Source organism: Odocoileus virginianus, chromosome 8, assembly GCF_023699985.2.
Source record: "Odocoileus virginianus isolate 20LAN1187 ecotype Illinois chromosome 8, Ovbor_1.2, whole genome shotgun sequence".
Taxonomy (NCBI): Eukaryota; Metazoa; Chordata; class Mammalia; order Artiodactyla; family Cervidae; genus Odocoileus; species Odocoileus virginianus.
In genome coordinates this window covers 34,396,567-34,420,026 of record NC_069681.1, presented here as the reverse complement: position 1 = coordinate 34,420,026, position 23,460 = coordinate 34,396,567, and the positions used below count along the sequence as shown (strand labels likewise).

At 44.7% G+C, this 23,460-nt stretch overlaps 1 protein-coding gene across 5 annotated transcripts in view; it reads right to left on the bottom strand.

The window, feature by feature from the left end:
- DOCK9 (dedicator of cytokinesis 9) overlaps nucleotides 1-5,369 on the bottom strand; it is a 271,524-nt gene extending 266,155 nt beyond the window's left edge. For all 5 annotated transcript variants that reach the window (XM_070471461.1, XM_070471465.1, XM_070471475.1 and 2 more), the window contains exon 1: nucleotides 5,145-5,369. In XM_070471461.1, the coding sequence (XP_070327562.1) occupies nucleotides 5,145-5,273 (129 nt within the window). In that variant the 5' untranslated portion in view covers nucleotides 5,274-5,369. The remainder of the gene's footprint in view (nucleotides 1-5,144) is intronic.
- Nucleotides 5,370-23,460: the final 18,091 nt, after the last annotated feature.

Here is a 23,460-nt window from a genome sequence, read left to right as displayed (position 1 = left end):
CTCAGATGAGTAAACTGAGGCTTAGGTGAAAAGACCTGATCAAAGTCCTCAGCTCATCAACAGCAAGGCCCTGGGTTCACCTCCCAAGCCCAGGACAAACTGGTTTTGCCCTTTACTTTCATTCTTTAAAATCCCTCTCCACCCTTACATGATTATTCACCCATGTTTTATGCTGTTTCTTTGACTTCTTTTACATGTGTCTCTTACATGTAGTTATCACTTATTTCAGTATGTGATATAAGGTGGGGTTAATACTTTTTTGTAACATCACTTACTCAGTGGTGTACCCACCATGCTTGACTCACAGGTACCCTAAAAGTTGACACACACAGAGGCCCGTTTTTGTTCTATGCCAAAGACTTCACTTTGGGTCCTTAGGACTGAGTGACACAAAACTGTCATATTATTTACCCCCAAGATTACGCAGAGGGGAAGATTTCTAAGAAGAGTATGTTCAGGGACTGGTTTGAACCTCTTTCCTAAAATAGGTTTCAGGAAGAAAAAACATCTATTTTATGATCGTTCTCAGCCAGTCATTGAAACTGTCCTCCAAATGAGCAACTGTACTTCTCAAAACTTCTCTCTCTTGCTCCTAAACCTTACTCTTCCCTGCCCAAGCTGCTCTGCTCCTTCCTGGCCTAGCCAGGCCTTCCAAGTGTGTGCTCGGTCTCTGGCTCTCATTCCTTTCTGGAAGAAAAGTCTCCCTTGTCTCGGCATCTCCCAGGTCCCATTCAGTTCTTCACAAACCCTTTCCCGAGTGTATCAATTCTCTGTTACTTCATTTTTCTCTGTTCCTTCTTAGTATGTGTTCCTTCACATGTGTTAGATGTGTTTCTTCCTACTGCTATCTTTGTGGTGAAGACTGACCTGTCCACCTGTTGAGAGTTTAAATCATAAACCCTTCAGGGCAAGAGCCTGCTCTAAACAACAGTAGATCCTCAGCACCCAGCATAAAGTCCTAGCACAGAGCAGGCCCTCGACAAATGTGGACAAAGGTTTCATAATTCCACTCCTCTCTTTTCAAACTCAAGGCATTACGAATGCCCTCCTATCTCCCAATATTCAAATGGAGCAGAAACCAAAGAAACACACAACCTGTTGTTGATTATCTAGTTGGAGATAGGCCTTCGCCCTGCTTCCTGTATGCTGAGACATTTCTGTTGTTGGGACTCCACCAGAGGGTGGAGAAAGAAGGTGAGGTGAAGCCCAGGCCATTCCAGGAGATTATCATGCTTGTCCATCCCCCTCCAGTTACACAAAGGGAACTTTGGTGCCTGCCTGACTTGCTTTTACTTCATCTCACACTGCAGGGCTCTCGGATGCCTGTGGAATGGTGTCACCAGCAGGGACTTGATGTCAAAGGAAAGCCTCAAGCTGGACACGCTGAGATAAGATCGGCAAGGAGGCCAGGTGACTTGGGCAACTATACCCAAGCGCGTGGAGCTGCCAAACCCACGCGAAGGGCCCCGTCCCAATATTCACACAGATCTTTCAGAGAAAGGATATTTTTAGGCCCTGGGTGGTATACTTCCTTAGATCTAGGCCATTATGATGCTATCTTTAATACATCTGAAAGATCCAATCACAACTCAACACTGCTCAGGGAATTATTTCCAGTTTTTCTCCTGAGCTTGCCTATGATCTGAACCTGCTGCCCTCCTGACTGTTCTCAATCACGGAAAGCTATTTCTGGGATTGTGAGGATTCTTCTTTCACTACCTGAAATCATAAATGACATCTTCTACGTTAGGAAGACTGCGAGTAGTATACTTCTACTGCTCTTATAAAAGAGTCGGACACAACTTAGTGACTGAACAATGACAACAACTCCTACAAAAGCATCTTTGAATCGAAGCCTGTTGGGAGGGAAAGGGACTCTAGAGCCATCTAGAACAGCTCCTTATTTACAAGAACAGGAGCCCTGAGGTGCAGAGAGATTAAGGGACCAACCCAGGGTGACTTAAGCACTGGTAGGATACCGACCAGGCTCCATGTAAGCGCTTTACCTCCATTGCGCACTAAACCCTCTCAACAACCATGGAAGGTAAGTCCAAACACTATCTCTGCTGCACTACAAGTGAGGACGCTCACCGAGGCTGAACTCTGGGCCTAAGACTGCACAGGTGGTACCGGGTAGAGCTGGAATTACAGCCCAGGCGCTCCGACTTCAGAGTCCACGCCCTGCACTGCTAAACCTCTCAGATCAAAACCCAGGACTCCTGACTCCCGGGAGGGTTCACTCTGTCATTACTAATTCTAAAGCTCAGGAAAGAACAAACCACATTTGAAACGGCCAGCAAAACTTTTTAGGATCCTGATGAGAACAAACTACCACCATTCAAAGATGTTTCTGAAGCAAACTGGGAAGTCTGAAGAGTATTTCAAGATTATTGCTAACTTTGACATAATGGCATTATAGTTATGTGGGAAAATATACCTATTTTTAATAATACGACTTAGCAACTAAACAACAACTGGGTATTATATGGATGAATGACGGGCACCATAGAACTCACAATCACACAAAAAATGGAGGGGGAAAGGGAGACAGTTAAAGCAAGTTTAGCAAAATCTTGATAATTATTGAATCTGGCTGATGGATTATGAAGGTTCATTATGATATTCTCTCCATTTTTTTGCATGTTTTTTTCAAGGTTTACAAATTAATATCATCTTTAAAGGCCCACAAACCTGAGCCTATCAAACAACAACAAAAAAATCTATGAGTACACCTTACTTTTTAATGGCAGCCTTTATCACCCACTGAATTATTTAATTCTGTTGTTTCTGATGTCACTAACAGCCATTCATCAGTACTAGAAGCATGAGAAGAGCTACTTAAGTCCATACCCTGTCTAGTTTTCTTTCAGTCCATCTACAGAATTGCTAGGTAAGAAACATTTATTGTGTGTTTACTATGCGATTAGCACTGACTCAGGCTGTCAGATAAAGCAGAGTACCACCTCCTTCCAAGCAGGATCAACGGACCCTGGGATTCCAAACCCTGGCCTGGTTGCTGCTCTGCCTCCTGTAAGGATCTGGGTACCTTCTTAGACCTTCCTAGAACAAAGCCGAGACAGGTGCATCTGCTGTGGCTTCCTGACAGACACGGAAGCAGCAAGAAGCAGCAGGTGGTGGCAGAGTACCTGGCAGGAGGTGAGGGGGATAAGGGTGATGGGTAATTTTTAGTATCTGAAAGTTATTCCAAATTCTCTCCATCTGCAATGCAGAACCACTGCAACGCGTTTCCCTTTTAGCCTGGGAGCCTTTCAAAGGCCCAAGGAGGCCCACTTGACTTTCCCATATTTTGGGTTTGTTTCATTAGACAAGCGGTTGCAGGTGGACATCGCTAAGGGTTGAGACATCCACCAAATGTCTGACTGTTCATACTTCAGGGTGCCCAGGGAAAAAGAGATGTATTGTTAACGTGTCATGAGACAGAACACAGCAGGAATGGACACATTCCACACATGGGAATGGACACTCCTGGGTCAATATCAGCAGGCCAGCCTCCTGCAGGAAGGGCTGCTGAATTCAAGGACTGCGGCACATCAGTGGTGAGCAGTGCTGTACTTGACCTAATGGCTTGTTAAATTAGTACCTCCTTTTCAGTCCGGGTCTGTCCACAGTATGGAACTCATGATTTTATTTATTCTTCTTTTGATTCAAATTTCTAATAGTGGGGTATTATTAGTGCCCCCAGTTAAAAGAACTAAGTTTCCTTTCATAACAGAACAGGATGCCACATATGTTTGTGGGTTCTATCCTTAACATACACAGGTTGGCAAAAGTCAGGAAGATGCAGGATATAGTACTTAGGCCAAAGCAATGAAAGGCAGGAAGAGATCCCAGGTTTTGGTCATTATCAATTCCCGCTCTACTCCTTACCATCAAATGATCAACTTTAGCAAAAACAGAAAAACAAAATCCCTTATTACTGAACAGATTGGAGTTTAAGGAATCTACAGAGAGCTGTCAGAGCCATCGAGAGAAAAATAAAACTGAGCCAACTAGCTATGGAAATCAGTGAAGCTTCATCTCCATTCTCCACAAACATCACTCGTGTCATTCTGTGTCTGGCCAGGAAAGGCATCTATCTGCCACCAAAAGGATGAGCCAAGCCCTGTGTTAAGGCACCCAGCACTTCACCGAGACAATACCCCACACAGAGCCCCACGAAGCCCTGAGAATCACTTCCAAGGCCCAACAAACACAAGTCACTCACCTACAAACAAGCCCCTTTCAAGAAAACAAACGCCAGCGCCCGGTGCAAGGAGCTGCTGGAAGTGTCCAGCTACCCACAAGGGCACGCTGCTGCTCAGACATCGCTCCTCTCTCGCACTGTCCAGGCGATCAGGGCGTACTGCGTTTCCAAATACAGCAGGACCCAGCCGGAGCAGTGGAAAAGTTGATTTAAAAACTTCATCTTCCTCACACTCAGAGGCCTATGTTCAAAAGGCTTTCTGCTAGGACCAGATTAATCCCCAGGGCAGCTTGCTACGAATCCCCCAAATCATTTGCACCCTTGCGGAAGTCACCAGCGATTCCTAGCAAGCCTCTAAACCTTTCGTAAGAGGCGCTCAAATCTCAGGATGCCGGCCAGGGGGAGGGAGTGGAAGAGAGAATGCGGAACCCCTGCCCTTCTGGGGCTCAGCCCATTGAAAGGGGGTCCGCGAGGCCGTATTCCCACCCTGGGTGTCGGACTGGAAGAGGAAGCCCCCACATCTATTCCCCTGCGCCCTACCGAGCCACAGGTGTCAAGCCCCCGCCCCTTACCCCCGGAATAAGGGAGGAGGAGAAGGGTGGGGTGGGAGGGATGGGGGAAAGGAGAGAGTAAATTCTCAGTTAGTAAACTTGGGGGTGGGGAGGGGATTGGAATGAAGGAGATGGCGATTTCCCTCCCAGGAAATTTCCCATGAGGGAGGTGGGCAGCAGCGGGGAGAAGACCCACGGGCGCAGGGTGGAGTTGATGCCCCCTCCAGGATCTTCCTTTCTCCCCCGTCCGACACCCGCCTCCTCCACCACCTCTTAATCCTGCAGACTCAGAAGGGTCGGGGGCTCTGCCCCCGCCGGGTCGACTCTTAGAGGAGCGCGAAGGGGGTGGCCGCCCGCCCTCCCGCCTCCCTCCGCGCTCCCGCACTCACCAGAAGCACCGATCCGCGCACCACCTCGGACACGCTCTGCCGCAGCTCGGCCGCCGTGCCGGGCTTACTCAGCCCCCGGGTGAACTTCCGAGTCTCCGCCGAGGCGGGGAGCAGCGGCGGCTGCGACATCCTTGCCGCCGCCACGCCTGCTCCCGCAGTCCGGCCGGGCCGCGCCGCCGCCAGGTGCGCCCTGGGCGCTCGGCTCGGCCCGGCCCGCCGGCGGCTCTCCCGGCGCAGCCGCCCGCCCGCTGCCCCCACCGCCCCGCCGCTCGCCGCGCGTCCGGGAGGCGCAGCCCGGGCCGCGCCCTCCGCTGGATGTCACGCCCCGAGCCGCCCCCCCGTCCCTAGGCGTCCGAGTCGCTAGAGCTCCGAGCGGCGCCCGGGCTCGCTAGGAAAGACCGTGCGTGTGGCGGCGGTGGCGGCGGCGGCGGCGGCTCCCCCATGCCACCAGCCTCGCTCGGCGGCCGATTGCCGGGCCGCCTCCTCGGGGCGGGGTGTCCGGCGCGGCGCGGGGCGGGGCGGGACGAGCGGAGGAGGGGCCGACGCGGCGGGACGGCGGGCCCCCGCTGGTCCGGCGGCGGGTGCCGCTGGGCGCGGGCTGCGCGCAGTCCCGGAGCCCTGGCGGGGCAGGTGGGGACCCCAAGGGGAGGGGAGTGGAGGGGCGTCTCCTCCCCGGTTCGATTACTCCCCGGGGCCGCACGTCCGAAGACCCCAAGCCGGGGCCGTGCACGCCGCCGGGAAGGCGCGCGACCCCGGGGCTGTGGCGCCAAGTCCTCCCGGGGGCCCGCACCTGTACGCGGGGACCCCAGGCTCCCGGCTGGCGGAGCCGCAGCATCCCGGGGCCCTGCAGGGGTCGGGATAGGGTGGCACCACGCCCCCCTGGGGCCGTTGACGGGGGGGTGGAGGTTTCAGGAAAGCGGCCTGTGAGCCGCCCTCGGGAGAACGCAGGGCGGTAGGCAGCCCCGGCAGGGCGGAGCGGGACGGAGCGCCCCGGGGCCCAGGAGCCGGCGAGAGCGAGCGCCGCACGCACTTGGCGGGGGCGCTTCTCCGCCTCCCAAACCCCCTTCGGCCCCCAAAGGCGTCGCGCGAAGCGTGGACGCCTCAGCGAGCCCAAGGGAGGGGTCCGCGATGAGTCACGCAGACCCTGGCCGGCCGAGACCAGCTGCTGCGTCACTGTCAAAACTTCTGAGCCTCGCCCCGCTCCTCTGTAAACGGAGGGCCGCAACCTAGCCAGGGGCTGAAGTGACACGGCGAGCGCCGTCGGCCGCCCCCGCCCCCAGCTCCGCGGCCCGGCCGGACCGCTGGGCGCCGAGCCCGGGAAAACCCAGGAGCGCCGGCCTGCGAGCCCAACGTGACCCCGGGAGCTGGCGGCCGCGAGCGACAGCCGCGGCTCTGAGGAGCTGCCTTACACCCGCTGTTCCGGCTTCCCCATTCCTAAGGGGGTCCCCACCTCTTCTCTTATTTCTGAGGAAACGCGGAGCACCTTAACTGACCCTCCTGAGGTGAGGGCTTGAGGGAAGGGAGGAATTTGTGTAGCGCCCACGGCGCATGCTCACTGGTTTGGGTTTGGAGGCGGGAGTTTGGCTTAAATGAGGCTCTCCTGATTGGTCGATGTGTGCAGGCCACGCCCATCGCGTGCCTGATGGACAGCTCCTCACCTGCGCGCGCGGTGGCTGTGTGGACCCAGCCTTCAGAGGAATCCCTCCCGCGGCGGTGCTGGCTGAGCGCGTGGAGGCCTCCTAGCCGTCGTCAGCCTGTAAAGGAGGTCGCCAGTGGCCTCCCACCCTGCTCGAAAGCCAAACACCGGCCCAAAGCGGAATCTTAAAAGTGGGAAAACTACCAAGCTAGGGTAGAAAGCAAAATACCACCGTTCAGGACTTAATGGGCAGGTCTGGCCCATTATAAAGTCTGGAGTTTCCGCATGCAGTCTGCACTCAATAAATTCTTTTGCTGGATCGGATTGTTGTCCCCGTGTCTTGAGACGCGGAATGTAGCACTACACGTGAGCCTGACAAGCTGGAAGACAAAACAATAGCGTGTGAAAATAAGAAAAGCAATTACACACTAATCTATTTCCTCTGCTGCGTAAAGCCTAGATATTAAGCAGGCTGCTCCTGTTCCAGGGGAACGCTGGGTGACCCCAGAGGCAGAAGGCGCAGCTTCACGCCGGAGCCTGCGGTGTCTGGTTTCACCAGGCACATCCCGGGTTGTACCGCTGAGCTGCATGGGGTAGGTCAGTTCACTTCTTACCGGAACTGTTAGAAGCTGGTCTGAGAAACGTTAAGTTTTCCCTTTGAGCTTCTGACACCTGAAGAAGTTTCCAGATAGCACAGACCTTTACCCCCACTGAGTTGCCTTGGCTCTCTAAATCGCATCTACCTCCAAAGAATACAAATAATAGATTTTACTCAATGAAAAAAACAGAAACACACAATGTTGTGCAGCTTTCTTTTTTTGTTTGTTTGGTTTGGTTCTGTTTAAGAAGTGAATGAACACAGAAAAGAGCGTGTATCTGGAAAGTGAAGAGTATCCATTTCTACCAGTCCTACATTCTGTGCTTGCTTACTGACTCATGTTCTAGAATTGGCAGATTTTCATTTAGGAAGCAAGGGTTGAACTGTAAGATACTGCCAGTAGCCGCGGACAATGTCTAAACAAGAACAAGTTCTGACAGAGAAGGAAGCATGGTAATGTGAACTAAGTCCAGGAAGGCTGATTTTCCCAGCGACCCAGAGCAGAGCCTCTTCTTCCTGGTGAAGTTAACAAATGGGGCATTTCTTAGGTTTAAATTTGAGCAGAAATTTCATCCTTCCTGTTTGGGGTTGAATTGTGTCCCCCCCCCCAAAAAAAAAAAAAAAAACATATAGGGCTTCCCTTGTGGTTCAGCTGGTAAAGAATCCACCTGCAATCCACCTGGGTTCGATCCCCAGATTGCGAAGATCCCCTGGAGGAGGGCATGGCAACCCACTCCAGTATTCTGGCCTAGAGAATTCCATGGACTGTATAGTCCATGGGGTTGCAAAAAGTCAGACACAACCAAGCGACTTTCAGTTTCACTTTTCAAGACATTGAAGTCCTGACTCCAGTATCTGTGAATGTGACCTTATTTGAAAATAGGGTCTTTGCAGATGTCATCAAGTTTCAGTGAGGTCATACTGGACCAATATGACCAGTGTCCTTATGAGAAGAGAAGAGACACAGTCAGAGACACACAGCAAGAAGGCCTGAGATTTGAATGAAACATCTACAAATCAAGGAACACCAAGGATTGCTGGAAACCACCAGAACCTTGATGAAATAAAGGATTCTTCCTTGAGTCTTTAGAGACAGCATGGCCCTGCTGATGCCTTAATTGGATTTCTAGGCTCCGGAACAATGAGAGAATAAATTTTCTTGTTCTAAGCTACCCAATTTGTGATGCTTTATTGTGGTACGGCAGTCATCGGAAGCTCACACACTTACCAAAGGCTGTTTGTTTGTTTTTGTTTTTTTTTTTTTAATCCCCACCAGAGTGGACCTAGAATTGTGTGAATTCTTACTGCATCAACTCCTGGAGAGAGGCTGTCACACCTTTGTTGAAGGAGGCACATCAGGTCCAGGTTGAAAATGCTGCATGGAATGGAGAGGGATGGTGTTTAAGGTGTGGTGGAAGATACATCTATCTACTTTAGCTTGAGGGGGTAACCCCATCTTTGTTTCACCAAAACTGTAGGAAGAAAGCCATCCTTTTTGTTGAGGATCATACTAGTAGGTACTGGAAATGAAATATAATTCCAGCCAGTTTTGAAGATTTGCACATAAGTAACAGTACAACATCCAAATATTTATAATTTAAGCATTAGCCACGTTTTACTAATAATCTCTTACTGAATCACTTCTTATTAGGTTAGCTTTAGGATCTGTGTCTTTCTTAATGACACATAATTATTTTAAAATCTCTTCTAGGTTATCCTGAAAGAGCACATCTGTGAAAATGAAATATGAGGACCTTATGAGATCATTGAAACCAGGGTTTCTCAAACTTTATTGTGCATAAAAATGACCTGCGGATCTTGTTACACTGCAGATTCCAATTCAGAAGATTAGGTGTGGTACCCGAAATCAAACTTTAGGAAATGGTGAATTACAGAGAGGTTGGCATGCTGCAGCCCATGGGATTGCAAAAGCATCATACACATTTGGGCAACTGAACAAGAATGACAACCTGAAATCAACAGTTCTAATAAGCTCCCCACTGATGTCAAACTCCTCCCCCAAGCAGATGATGCTGGTGCACAGACCACATTTTGTAAGCAGTGAGCATTTAGACTTCCATTTCCAGCAGTTTGGCAAACCAAAGGCCCTTAAAACTTCTCCCCTTTTAGAACAGTATGGAGGTTCCTGAATAAATAAAAATAGAGCTACCATATGACCCTGCAATCCTACTCCTGGGCATATATCCAGAGAAAAGCAGGGTCAAATAGGATACATGCACCCCCCAGTGTTTGGTGCAGCACTGTTTACAATAGCCAAGACGTGGAAGCCGCCGAAATGTCCGTCGACAGAGGAATGGATAAAGAAGATGTGGTACATATATACAAAGGAATATTACTTGGCTATAAAAAGGAATGCATTGGAGTCAGTTCTAATCAGGTGGATGAACCTAGAGCCTTTTATGCAGAGTGAAGTAAGTAAGAAAGAGAAAACTTGTGCTAAACCACTCAGGTTTGAGTGTTGTTAGTTACAGCTTCATTGAGAACAGTCTGGTGTTTGGGGAAAGAGAATGGAAGGAGGTAAACTAGGCAGTAGGTGTAGTAGTTTAGTTCCTAAGTCGTGTCCGACTCCTGTGACCCCATGGACGGCAGCTCGCCAGGCTCCTCTGTCCATGGGATTCTCCAGGCAAGAATACTGGAGTGAGTTGCCATTTCCTTCTCCAGAAACCACATAGTTGGCACCAACCCAACCAGAGAGAACCACAACTATGTCTATTAATTTATGCATAAAAAACAGCATCCTATGCTTCTGAAAAGTTACTCATAGTCTAGTGGAGAAGACAGCCCCATAAATATAACTGTGATCCAATGGATCAGGAAGGTGAGACCACAAAGGAGAAGCAACTTACTTGATATGTATGAGCTGGGGCAGTTTCTCAGAGAACAGGAAGCTGGAGCTGGTTGCTCTGCCTGGAGGCTGCCTTGTGACCAGTGTCTGAGCAACTTTGGCAGAGAGCACCTGGGGCATGTTAGATTTGCATGGTAATATTTTAAAAACACCAACACAGGATCTGTCTCACGTAATAATTGATCAGTCATTACTGGCTATTAAATAATTATAGGATATTTCAAGAAATTGTCATCAGAGCTGTTTACTATGCATCCAAGAAGGGTCCAGATTGCGACGTAAAACTCCCTACCCCAAGACTAAGGAGATACTTTCGTCACCAAGTTATGCCTCTTTTTGAATTAGTCTCAGATTTTCCATCCCTTTCAACTGTTCATCACCAGCACTTTTGCTCTAATTTGTGAACATGGTTAATAATCTCCAAAGGTTGACTGACACCAAAAAAGCAAACAATGTTTGTTCATCTGTAGCATGCAATCCAAAATGACATTAATATTCTTTGTAGCGATGTGTATTGCAAAGTCTAAGTTTGTTATCATTTCATAAAAGAGAGCTGGGGACAGATGAGGAACAAAAATTGGCTTTAATATCATTGAATCTCAGTAACCTGTGATTGTTGCCATACTAGGTATAACCAAATAATGATCATATACAATCACAGCAAATGCATAATCCTAATAGTTTGGTTTAAAAATGCTGTTATTGAAACCATTCTGACCTTATCAAATGAATCCCCACAATATTCCTAAGTGATTTAAAATTTACATCAAAGATGAGGTAGGTGTGTGTGTGTGTGTGGGTATAAAGTCGCTCAGTCACGTCTGACTCCTGGTAACCCCATGGACTGTAGCCCACTAGGCTCCTCTGCCCAAGGAATTCTCCAGGCAAGAATACTGGAGTGTTTCCTTCTCCAAGGGATCTTCCCTACCCAGAAATTGAGCCCACATCTCATTAGCTCTCATGTGTTGGCAGGCAGGTTCTTTACCACTAGCACCACCTGGAAAAAACTTGCACAATATTCCCGAGTTAAAGTTTACATCACAGATGAGGTATAGAAACACAAATAGAGATGCACTCCTAGGTAATTCTATCGCCAAACATGCTCAAATGGGACTTGTATATCAAGAACATATCTGAGGAAATAACTAGAGCTTTCTCCTGAATTATTTCCATTGTAGTTAAGGCTTTCCAATGAGCCAATAAAGCAGAAATTAGGCAGGAATTCTGCATGACTTTGCAATGTCTACCTGGTTAAAATAGGATCCAAAAGCCAGTTTCCTTTGGAAAAGATTTATTTAGCAAAATTTACACAATTTTTCTAGGAAACACAGAATTTAAACAGGTGGGGGCCTAAAACAGTCGACCATGAAAAAATGAAAATCGGGGGTAAAAAATGAGCTTGGAACAGGGCTATGCCTCTTAAAAACATAAAACTTCTCATAGCAGAAAAATGTTGATCTCTAAATGCCTTTTTCCAGGCTTGGGCTCCAGAAGAATGTGGCCAGGATGAATGGCACAAGAGCAGGGCCAAAGAGAATCTGTGGTTAGTGCAAAGAGGCTTGGCGTGGCAGCCCCTACATTGGACCTGGCAGAAGCCTTACGGCAGAATCCCCTTTCCACTCGGGAAAAGGTCCAGCGTCTAGGGCAATGACACTGCTGAGCGCTGGCTATGTATGTAATTTGCCATAATCTACATCATCTGTTTGGGACTGTCTGCATAATTTGCAGAGCCCAGTGGAAAATGAAAACATGGGCCCTGTTTTTCAAAAAAGATTTTCAAAGGACTTCCTTGGTGGTCCAGGGGTTAAGCATCCACTTTGCAAGGCAGATGATGTGGGTTCGATCCCTGGTCCGGGAAAAAAGATCCCAGATGCTGCAGAGCAGCTGAGCTTGTGTGTCACAACTAGAGAGAAACCTGTACACAGCACGAGAGATCCCACATGCTGCAACTAAGACCCAACGGAGCCAAATTAATTCATCAAAAAAATAAATTAAAAAATGTCAAGAGCCCAGTTCAGTTCAGTTCAGTCGCTCAGGCGTGTCCGACTTGAATCGCAGCATGCCAGGCCTCCCTGTCCATCACCAATTCCCAGAGTTTACTCAAACCCATGTCCATCGAGTTGGCAATGACATCCAAACATCTCATCCTCTGTCGTCCCCTTCTCCTCCTGCCCCCAATCCCTCCCAGCATCAGGGCTTTTTCCATTGAGTCAACTCTTCGCATGAGGTGGCCAAAGTACTGGAGTTTCAGCTTCAGCATCAGTCCTTCCAATGAACACCCAGGACTGATCTCCTTTATGATGGACTGGTTGGCTCTCCTTGCAGTCCAAGGGACTCTCAAGAGTCTTCTCCAACACCATAGTTCAAAAGCATCAATTTTTTGGCACTCAGCTTTCTTTATAGTCCAACTCTCACATCCATACATGACCACTGCAAAAACCATAGCCTTGACTAGATGGACCTTTGTTGGCAAAGTAATGTCTCTGCTTTTTAATATGCTATCTAGGTTGGTCATAACTTTCCTTCCAAGGAGTAAGCATCTTTTAATTTCATGGCTGCAGTCACCATCTGCAGTGATTTTGGAGCCCCCAAAAATAAAGTCTGACACTGTTTCCACTGTCTCCCCATTTATTTCCCATGAAGTGATGGGACCAGATGCCAAGAGCCCAAGGGCCCTTCTAAGAACAGGCCTGGAGGTCCCTTTCACCATCAATCATTAACCCTTTAAATGATCCCAAGCTGGTAGGGAGGATCCAGAGTTACATGGTGGTGGCTATTTATCAGCCAGTAAGGATATTGTTTTTAGTGTTTTAGAAACAGGTCCTATAGACCCAGCTGTACCAGCTTTAGCATCAACCAGACACTGAGTATATATGGGAATGATACAGACTAACTTTAAAGTTTTTCAACAGATAGGAGATTGAACAAATAAGGAGAATACATCATCTTGATTAACAGGGTAGAAATATAGATAGATACAATAAACTCTAAAACAGAAATAAACAGTAAGCCCAAACAGATGAGATCTGTGATTGCTCAAAAGCAAGTTTGAATAAACTGATCCCAAGAACTTCAAGAGAGAGAAAGGGAGAAAACAGCAGCAATTTTCAAAGGCTGAGCTGTGTTCTAACCATGACCATGGACATGGCCTTGAAGAGAGAACTGATAGAGCAATGCTGTATAGAAGCTTACCCAGCAAAACCAAATCCCAGTCATGACTTAGAAATATAGTAAGGGCTTCACACCCATTAAGATGGCTATTATCCAAAAACCAGAGAGTAAGTTTGGCAAGGATGTGGAGAAATGGCACCATTGATGGAGTACTATAGCTACCTCCACACTGTGTAAAGCAATATGGTGTTTTCTTGAAAATTAAAAAGAGAACTACCATATCCAGCAGTTCCATATCTGGGCATATATCCAAAAGAATAGAAAGCTGGATTTGGAAGAGCTATTTGTACACTCATGTTCATAGAAGAATTATTCACAATAGCCAAGGGGTGTAAATGACTCAGGTGTCCAATTATAGTCAAACAGATGAACAGAATGTGGTATATACACCCAAAGTAATATTATCAAACCTTAAAAAGGAAGGAAATTCTGACACATGCAAAACGGATGACCCTTGAGGACATTATGGTAAGTGACGTCACATACTCACAAAAGACAAATACTATAGAATTCTACTTAATGAAGTATGTAGCTTAGTCAAAATTCATAGACACACGAAGTAGAATGGTGGTTACCGGGAGCTGGGTATAGAAAGGGATGGGGAGTTAGTGTTTAAATGGGTACAGAGTTTGAATTTGGAAAAATGAAAAGAATGGATGGTGGTGATGATTATACAACAAGGTAAACGTTCATAATACCACTGATCTGTACATTTTTAAATGGTTAAGATAGTAAATTTTGTGACTTCCCTAGTGGTCCAGTGGCTAAGACTCCAGGCTCCCAATTCAGGGGACCCGGGTTATATTCCTGCTCAGGGAACTAGATGTCACATGCCACAACTAGCAGTTCACATGCTGCAACTAAGACTGGTGCATCCAGATACATAAATAAATTTAATAATACATTTTTAAAGATCTACCTCTAAAGAAAAGATGGTAAATTTTATGTCATATATATTTTACCACAGTTTTAAAGTGTATTAAAGATATGTTAAAAAGAAGTGTATAAAAGATATAAAGCTTATAGAATTTCAAGAGGCCCTCTTTTAGAGGAAGAGTACAAAATTATAAATATCAAATTGGGTTTAAAAAAAGTGGATATTTAGTATAATAAAAATCACACCAACTACAATTTTAAAGCTACTAAATACCACAAACATTACAAAATCCAGAAAGGTAACAGTGTTTCTAACTAATTTACTTCCTCATGAATCTCTGAAATGCTTTTTTTCCTACAATATTAGTGCATACATTCTGATAGCCTCTTCAAAAGACAATGATTTTTTTTTTTACTATTTTTATAATGTGTATAGAAAAAAATTTCAGTCTTTCCTCATGCGTACTTAATTGAAATTTTTTTATTATTGATAATTTAGAAGATATTTCTTTCAACTTTGCCACTAGCTGTTAGTGTCTTATAACTCTTGGATTTTGTCAAATTTGGAGAAAGCAGGCAAGTTTCATAGATGAGCTGTAAGATTTCAGAGTATTTTAAGCATTTTTGGGTGTGTCAGTGTCTTCAAATTGACAATATTCAATAGTTTAATCACCAAAATCCTCAGTGTATTGGAGGATTAAGTTTTATATTCTCCTTATCAATGTCAACATTTCAGGGTTAATCTGTAAGAATTTTTAAAATTCTTTTCCAATGAGTTCACACGATCCACTTTTCATTAATAGGATTTTCAAACAGTCCAAATACCATTTGTTTTCTCCTGAGAGAATTTTCCTTCTTCATAATGAATGACTGGTTTTAGTATGATCTGAAAGTCTGTGTTATACTTTCCTTCTCCATGCCAGTATAACTTCCACTGACTTAATCACTCATTGTAACTGTTTTATTTCCTATTCCAGTAATTTTTAACCTGATTTTCCTCCTAATTTTTTAATAAATGAATTTAACGAATGTAAAATAAGCTACACTTTATATATATCTAAATAGAAGCTTATAATTTCTCATATGTTTTTGTTAAAATGTATCCAAATATCTCTCAGTTGCAGTTAATTTAGGGTATTCCTAACTCAATCCTCCCTTAGCAAATCCAAAAACTATCCATGAAGGCAGTTGAAATGGAAAGACACAGTGGGATTAACTGACTATGGCTAAAATATCCTACTTCTACAATTTTTTAAAAACTTAATTTTGTATCTATATGAGATGATGGCTGTTCAGTAAACTTATAGTGATAGCCATTTCATGATTTAGGTAAGTCAAATCATTATACCATGTACCTCAAACTTACACAGCACTGTATACCAGTTACATTTCAATAAAACTGGAAGAAAAAAAAAAAGCAAAGATGATTTTTAATTGCTTAGAAAGATGTCCCAAAAAGTGAGACAAGTAGGTTACAGAGTAGCATGTATGTAGGTGTGTATTTGAAGAGATAGAAAAAGTCTTCATCTGCTTATGAAAAGTGTTTACCAAAATGTTAACAGTGATCGTCTCTGAGCTGTTAGATTTCTGGTGACTGTCTTCAACTTCTCAAAAAATTTTCTGTATTTTTTAATTAAAAATAAAGTTCCTTAGGATGGTATGAATGCATTGCTAGGGCCCCTGCCTAGCCTTGGAAAGGACAGATCAGAGAGGACCCTGAAGCTTAGGCAAACCCGCTTCCAGGCCGCCAGCCCCAAAGAAGTTGCACCCTAGGAACAGGTCAAGTCCAGAGTGCCAAGTCAGCGATTTGCCAGTTGTTGTACCATATTTTAGTTTTATTTCATTTCATGATGGCTTCCTGCCAAACTCCTCCCTCTCTTGCTCTAATCCATGTGGTGAAGAATCCTGTTCCCTCCTCGCCCCTCCTCCTCTCTTGGCTGCTTTTCCATCCTTCTTGCACCCTGGGAGATCAGGTTCTGGGGCCCTGCTGGTGCTGACAGGTTTCATTAGCCTGATGGAAAGGCTTCTCATCCTCCTTTGGCAGCTGCTGGATTTTTCTCCTCCTCCTAGGGTTCTGGGAGTCTCAGGTCAGGTCTACTCTGACCCAGAGCTGCCTATGGCATTGGGCAGAACAGGGCAGTCAGTGGAAATCCAAGCAGGGACCCTGGCTGAACCTTTCCTTTATTTAGTTCACATGAAGAAAGAATGTATTTTGTTCAATGGAAATAAAATTATAAGGACTTCACAGGCAGTCCAGTGGTGAAGACCTTACCTTCCAATGCGGGGGATTGCAGGTTCAATCCCTGAACAGGGAGATATGATCCTACATGCCAAAACATAAGGCAGAAGCAATATTGTAACAAATTTGATAAAGACTTTAAAAATAGGGGACAAAAATCTCCTATAAGAAAAAAAAAAAGAAAAGAAAAATACAACCTTGGTGCCCTGAATCTGATCTCTATTCTTCAACCACTCTTTGCCCTTCCACATGTCTTTGATCTCAGGAGCGAACTGAAGATTCAGGAGACTGCAGGCTTTCAAATGAGGTGACATCCAAACTGTCAGGTACGTTATCAACACCTCGTGATTACAGTTTTTTGCAAATGCAAAATCGAATTACACTCTCAGTGCCAGGAAGTGATAATTTCAAAAAACAGACTGCTCATGGAAGAATCCTAATCATCTTGCTAAGCATCAAGGTAAGTCTTCTGAGTCAAGGACCTGAACAGTTTCTGGTGAGAGATGAACAAACTGCTTTTGCTAATGCTAGCTAGCAGACATCAGATATCATGCAATTTGGGGGAAGACTTTCTGAGTCACACTGTCCTCAGCTGTAAAAATAAAAGGATTGTTAAGCTTCCCCATGCAGCCATGAAATTAAAAGACACTTGCTCCTTGGAAGGAAGCTCTGACAAACCTAGAGAGTGAGGCATCACTTTGCTGACAAAAGTCCATATAATCAAAGTTATGGTTTTTCCAGTAGTCATGTATGGATGTGAGATTTGGACCATAATGAAGGCTGAGGACAGAAGAACTGATGCTTTTGAACTGTGGTGCTAGAGAAGTCTCTTGAAGGTCCCTTGGACAGCAAGGAGATCAAACCAGTCAATCCTAAAGAAAATCAACCCTGAATATTCATTGGAAGGACTGGTGCTGAAGCTGAAGCTCCAATACCTTGGCCACCGGATGTGAAGAGCTGACTCATTGAAAAAGACCCTGATGCTGGGGAAGGTTGAGGGCAGGAGGAGAAGGGGACGACAGAGGATGAGATGGTCGGATGGCATCACTGACACAATGGACATGAGTTTGAGCAACTCCAGGAGATGGTGAAGGACAGGGAAATCTGGCTGCTACAGCTCATGGGGTTTAAAGGAGCCAGACAGGACTTAGCAAATGAAGAGTGTTCCCCTAGCTCTACTGCTCTAGTCATGTTCATCTTCAATTCTTCATCTTTTTTTTCCCCTTACATGTGATCTTGGCCTCTCTCTTCCTTTGTTTACACAGTAATAAAAAATTTTAAGAACCAAGTTTCATCAGGTCTGATATAGCCCAATAAAAACCCTTGGAATAGGAATGGGAAATACCAACCCATGGTCACAGTCCTGGGCTCAATTTTTCTGGAGCCTTCAGGTGACAATTGATCAGTCTTTACTGCAGTCTAAACCAGGGGGACCTAAACTGTTTCATGCGCTCTCAGTGCCAGGAACTTCACTGGAGTGTTCCCTTTGCTCCGTGACACTGGTCCGTTCTAGTTCCCTGGGGTTCCCTTGTCGGTCCTTCATCTCGAAAGCTATCCCCCTCGGGTGCACAGGTCTCAGAAGAGTGCTCGTGTTCAGGAGTGAGAGACGGGAGCGCAGAGGGAGGAAAAAGCATTAGGATTTGCTTCCCCTCGCGGCATCACAGCGCCTCTGACTAAAGAGGAAGGCATCCACACCACACGGTTTTCTTCAATATCTACGCGCTCCCACTGCTGCTGCTATGACTGGGGTTGCCTGGGGGGTAGGGCTCAAAAAAAATAGAGAAGAGAAGGAATGAAGAAGAGTTTGGATTTCCTCCCAAACTCTCTTAGGAATCCTCTTTCTGGTTGCTTCTGCCAGACCTAAACAGTTTTCCTGCAACCTTGAACCCAGGTGCGGGGCTACGGGAGGCAGTAAAAATAGGAGCTTACTTGCATCTGGTGGTACTTCAGGTCCGGGCTTCTCTCCCAATCCATCTGCTCCCTTTTACCCAGAACCAGAACTCCTAAACAGAAGGCTTTTGATATATATATATATATTGAATTTTAATATATAGACTCTTTTGATATATATTGAATTTTCCAGAAATGTACCTAACATATAAAATCAAGAGATACTGTATTTAATTTTTTTTTAAAAAATGTGTTTATGGCATTTGGGTTGCCAGTTGCATTTGTAATTTTGTATTCTCCAGTGATTCTTTATACACCTGCCTTCTTCTTAGTGTGTTATTATTCAATTCTGCTTATTGTGTGCTTTGCTTGAGGCGTTAAAATATTGAAACATATATTTTACTATAAATTACTTACATTTTATGTATACTGCAGATAGGGCATCACAGTGTTATTTTTGTATGACATGCTTTGGCAGGTTAAAGAGGGCTTTAAGTCTTTTGATGTTACTCTTGTCCAGAGGTGCTTCCAGGGTTGGCCAGGCATTTCTCTCTTGTAATTTCAGTGACTCACCACGTGGTCTCTAAAGCGTCATGGTCTCAGGGAAGCCGGACTTAAATGCGGCAGTTCAGGGCTTCAAGGATGCTCCCATGGCTTCAGAACACAGATGCAAGATTCTTATGGCCTAGCACTGGCTATCTTCTATTTATCAAACAAGTAACTAAGGGCCAGCTTGAATTCAGGAGAGATAAGGCAGGAACTGCTCAGAAAAGGCTGGTGCCAGGAAACGCTTGTGGATGAGATAAGGACTTGGAGGACCAAGGCTCCCTAGACTCCAGTGAATGATTAAACTGCTTAATGTTGAGTGAATCTTGATAATTCATAAAGAAAATAGAGAAGAAGTCCCTTCTTTGGGTGAATTTGCATGTAATGTACAGGGTATATTTCTTATCCTTGTATAGAGCCACCAAGGCTGTCCTTGGAATGCCTATATGCACAGAGCAAATATTAATTTATTTAATATCACAGCGCTAAGTATGTGGGTGATAAAGTCAGTGTCTCTGTCCTTCAAGGCTACAATGCTATTATATATAAAAAAAAGCATGCAAATATATATATATATATATATATATATATATTAAGCAGTGTGCTATGGTTAAGATATGGTTTTTTCAGTAGCATGTATGTATGGATGTGAGAGTTGGATTATAAAGAAAGCTGAGTGCCAAGGAGTTGATGCTTTTGAACTGTGGTTTTGGAGAAGACTCTTGAATGTCCCTTGGACTGCAAGGAGATCCAACCAGTCCATCCTAAAGAAAATCAGCCCTGAATATGCATTGGAAGGACTGATGCTGAAGCTGAAACTCCAACACTTTGGTCACCTTTGATTCGAAGAACTGACTCATTAGAAAAGACCCTGATTCTGGGAAAGGTTGAAGGTGGGAGGAGAAGGGGAAGACAGAGGATGAGATGGTTGGATGGCATCCATCCAGTCCACTGACTCAGTGGACATGAGTTTGAGTAAACTCTGGGAGTTGGTGATGGATAGGGAGGCCTGGTGCGCTGTAGTCCATGGGGTCGCAAAGAGTCGGACACAACTGAGCGACTGAACTGAACTGAACTGAAACAGTGTCCAAAAATTATCAAAGAGGTTCACTAAAGAGCTTTATGAATCCAGAAGAGAAATTATCTCTTTTCATCTCTAACCATCTATTTGCAATTTCAACCCTGGCTTCCCATTGGAATCATGTGGGGAACTTTTAAAACATAACAACTGCTCCCATCCCCTTGGATTATGGTTTTAACTGAGGGGTGGGGCCCAGACGTCAGTACTGATAAAGAAGATTGATAAAGATCATATGACTCTCTAGTAAGTGATTTGTCCGACTCTTTTCGACCTCATGAATTGTAGCCTGCCAGGCTCCTCCATCCATGGGATTTTTCAGGCTAGAATGCTGGAGTGGGTTAGCCGTTTCCTTCTCCAGGGTATCTTCCTGACCCAGGGATTGAACCCGGGTCTCCAGAATTGCAGGCAGACTCTTCATTGTCTAAGCCACCAGGGAATCTGCCTCTCTAGTAGGAAGCCGCTTCTCTACTTCCCTGATAATCAGAGACAGCTGGGCTCATCACTAACCCTGGGAGGTAGACTCATCAGGGTGGGGAGGAACCAGGAATCTGTAGTTCAACAATTCCCTGGGTTGATTCTTGTCCTGTGGGAAGTTAACTCTGCTGTGTCCCCATCTTTGGCAGTCCTTAATGCAAATGCTGCTCTGAATCTAAACTCAATCTCAAATATAAAAAGCCATCCCCACTTCAAAACTCTTGATAAAATCCAAACTTCAAAGCCAGCCCTAAATTGAATCCTATGTATTTTATTAAATGCCATGTGCTCAGTCGTGTCCGACTCTTTGCACCCTAATGGACTATATAGCCTGAGAGGCTCCTCTGTCCCTGGAATTCTCCAGGCAAGAATACTGCAGTGGGTTGCCATTTCTTTCTCCAGGGTATCTTCCCAACCCAGGGATCAAATCACATCCGTGTCTCTCCTGCATTTTGCAGATGAATCCTTTGCCTGCTGAGCTGCAAGGGAAATTGAATCCTAACCTAACGATTTATTTCAATTTCTGCCTTATCACTTATATCCAATTTTGACTCACAAATCTATTCATTAATACCTCTGAGGAAAGTGGCCCATATTTGACCCTGTTTTTCCCACCATGTTCTTCACCTTTATCTTTAATCAGCTTGTTTAACCCTATGTGGGAGTCACTGATACTTTAGTTTGGAGACAGAGGGACCTCTGCTTGAATCTCAGTTCCACTTTCTGACAGTTGTTGAATCTTAGACTCACCCTTCCTTATCTGTGAAGTAGAGATAACAATGACTGATTTATAGGATTGTTTGGAAGAATTAAGAAAGTAATGTCTGGGGGGCATTTAGAGTTAATAGATGCAATTAACATTCTTACATCTATTATATCAATCTCATTGGAAAAGACCCTGATGCTGGGCAAGATTGAAAGCAGGAGAAAAGGGCAACACAGGATGAGATGTTTGGACAGCATCATTGATTCAATGGACATGAACTTGGGCAAATGCTGGGAGATGGTGAGGGACAGGGAGGCCTGGTGTGCTGCAGTCTATGGGGTTGCAAAGAGGCAGACACAACTTGGAGACTGAACAACAACAAAATGATGATTCTATTCCAGGCTTCAGTGCCAGAAGCATCAGTCTAACCTCCTGCTTCAAAAAATCTAAGCAAAACTTATTTGACAGTGTTGGTGATGGGCAGAAAAAAACTTACCTTACTAAAAAACAATGAGAAAAAAATGAGAGCAATTATCAGGCAAGAATGGTTTACTGAGATTTCTGATCTCTTCCTTCTGTCACTGAAAATTCAGAAAGCAAGTTTTTACAACTAAGGACTACTTAATTTGGAAATTTTTACTATAAGCATTAAAGGAATATTAGCAACAGATGTTTCGTGTTCTTTCTCTTTTGACCTCATTTATGAATCTACCGCTGTTCACTCTGTTTATATTTTGAAAAACTTGCTTTTCTTTTAAAACTGTCGTTAATTTTTCTCTAGGATTTAGATTTTGACATAAATCCACATTCCTCTAAAAGAAGCAATATCATGCTTAGGGATGATTTCAGCTTTAATATTTTCAATATTTCAGAAAATAGAGAATGACAATGACTTTTTTAAACTACAGCTTCCCTTCATGTATTCCTCAGTGTGCACAGGCTCTTTTCTAGAAATAGGACATAACCTACTTTTATGTCAGTTATTAAGATCAAAAGAAAAGGAAAAATACTTCTAACTTGACTTTAAAAATGGTTTCTTTTTTGGTAGAATGGGAATCAATGGAAATGCAGTTCCCAATAAAAATAGGAAAAGAAGAAAGGTCATTTATAAAAGAAATGTATTCTCATTAAATACACAAAGAGTCAGATTCATGGTCAGTAATATTAAGGAAAAGAAAGTGTTTATTTTAAATACATATATGAGCAAGTGAGTGAAAGTCACTCACTTGTGTTTGACTCTGTGCAACCCCAAGGACTATACAGTCCATAGAATTCTCCAGGCCAGAATACTGGAGTGGGTAGCCTTTCCCTCCTCCAGGGGATCTTTCCAACCCAGGGATCAAACCCAGGTCTCCCACATTGCAGGTGGATTCTTTATCAGCTGAGCCACAAGGGAAACCCAAGAATACTGGAGTGGGTAGCCTACCCCTTCACTAGCGGATCTTCCTGACGCAGGAATTGAACCAGGGTCTCCTGCATTGTAGGTGGATTCTTTACCAACTGAGCTATCAGGGAAGCCCTAAATATATATGTACACTTAAACTTGGAGAGCATATGTGTGTGTCTGTGTGTGGGTGTACAGATAAATTCTCCAGATTGAATTTTTTAAACTACATTGTCAATGGAATTTAGAATTGAAAATTCGTTGCTGAGATATTTAACATTATTAAAAATTCTAGCAAAATGAATGAGAATTAGGGACAACCACATGCAAATATTCATTGGAAGGACTGGTCCTGAAGCTGAAGCTCTAATACTTTGGCCACCTGATGCGAAGATACAACTCACAGGAAAAGACCCTGATCCTGAGAAAGATTGAAGGCAAAATGAAAAGAGAGTGACAGAGAATAAGATGGTTGGATGGCATCACCGACATAATGGACATGAGCTTGAGCAAATTCCGAGAAATGATGAAGAACAGGGCTGCAGTCCATGGGGTCGCAGAGTCAGACACCACTGAGCAACTGAACAGCAACATGTAAATTGAAAAAGAAAAGGTTATGCCCCATACTGAGAGAGCCCATTTCTTCTGTTGTTTTTTTGTTTTGTTTTGTTTTGGTTGGGCAAGAAAAACAATCCTATTCTTCCCTCTGAGTTTTTTGCTGTAGAATTGCTCCCTTTATTTTTCTCTCCCTTTGGTGTGGATGCCTGCTGTAATGAGGACACATCATTCTTAATGTCTCAGAAATCCATAAACATGCAATTAGAATGAAACAGAAAAGGTTTCTCTCAA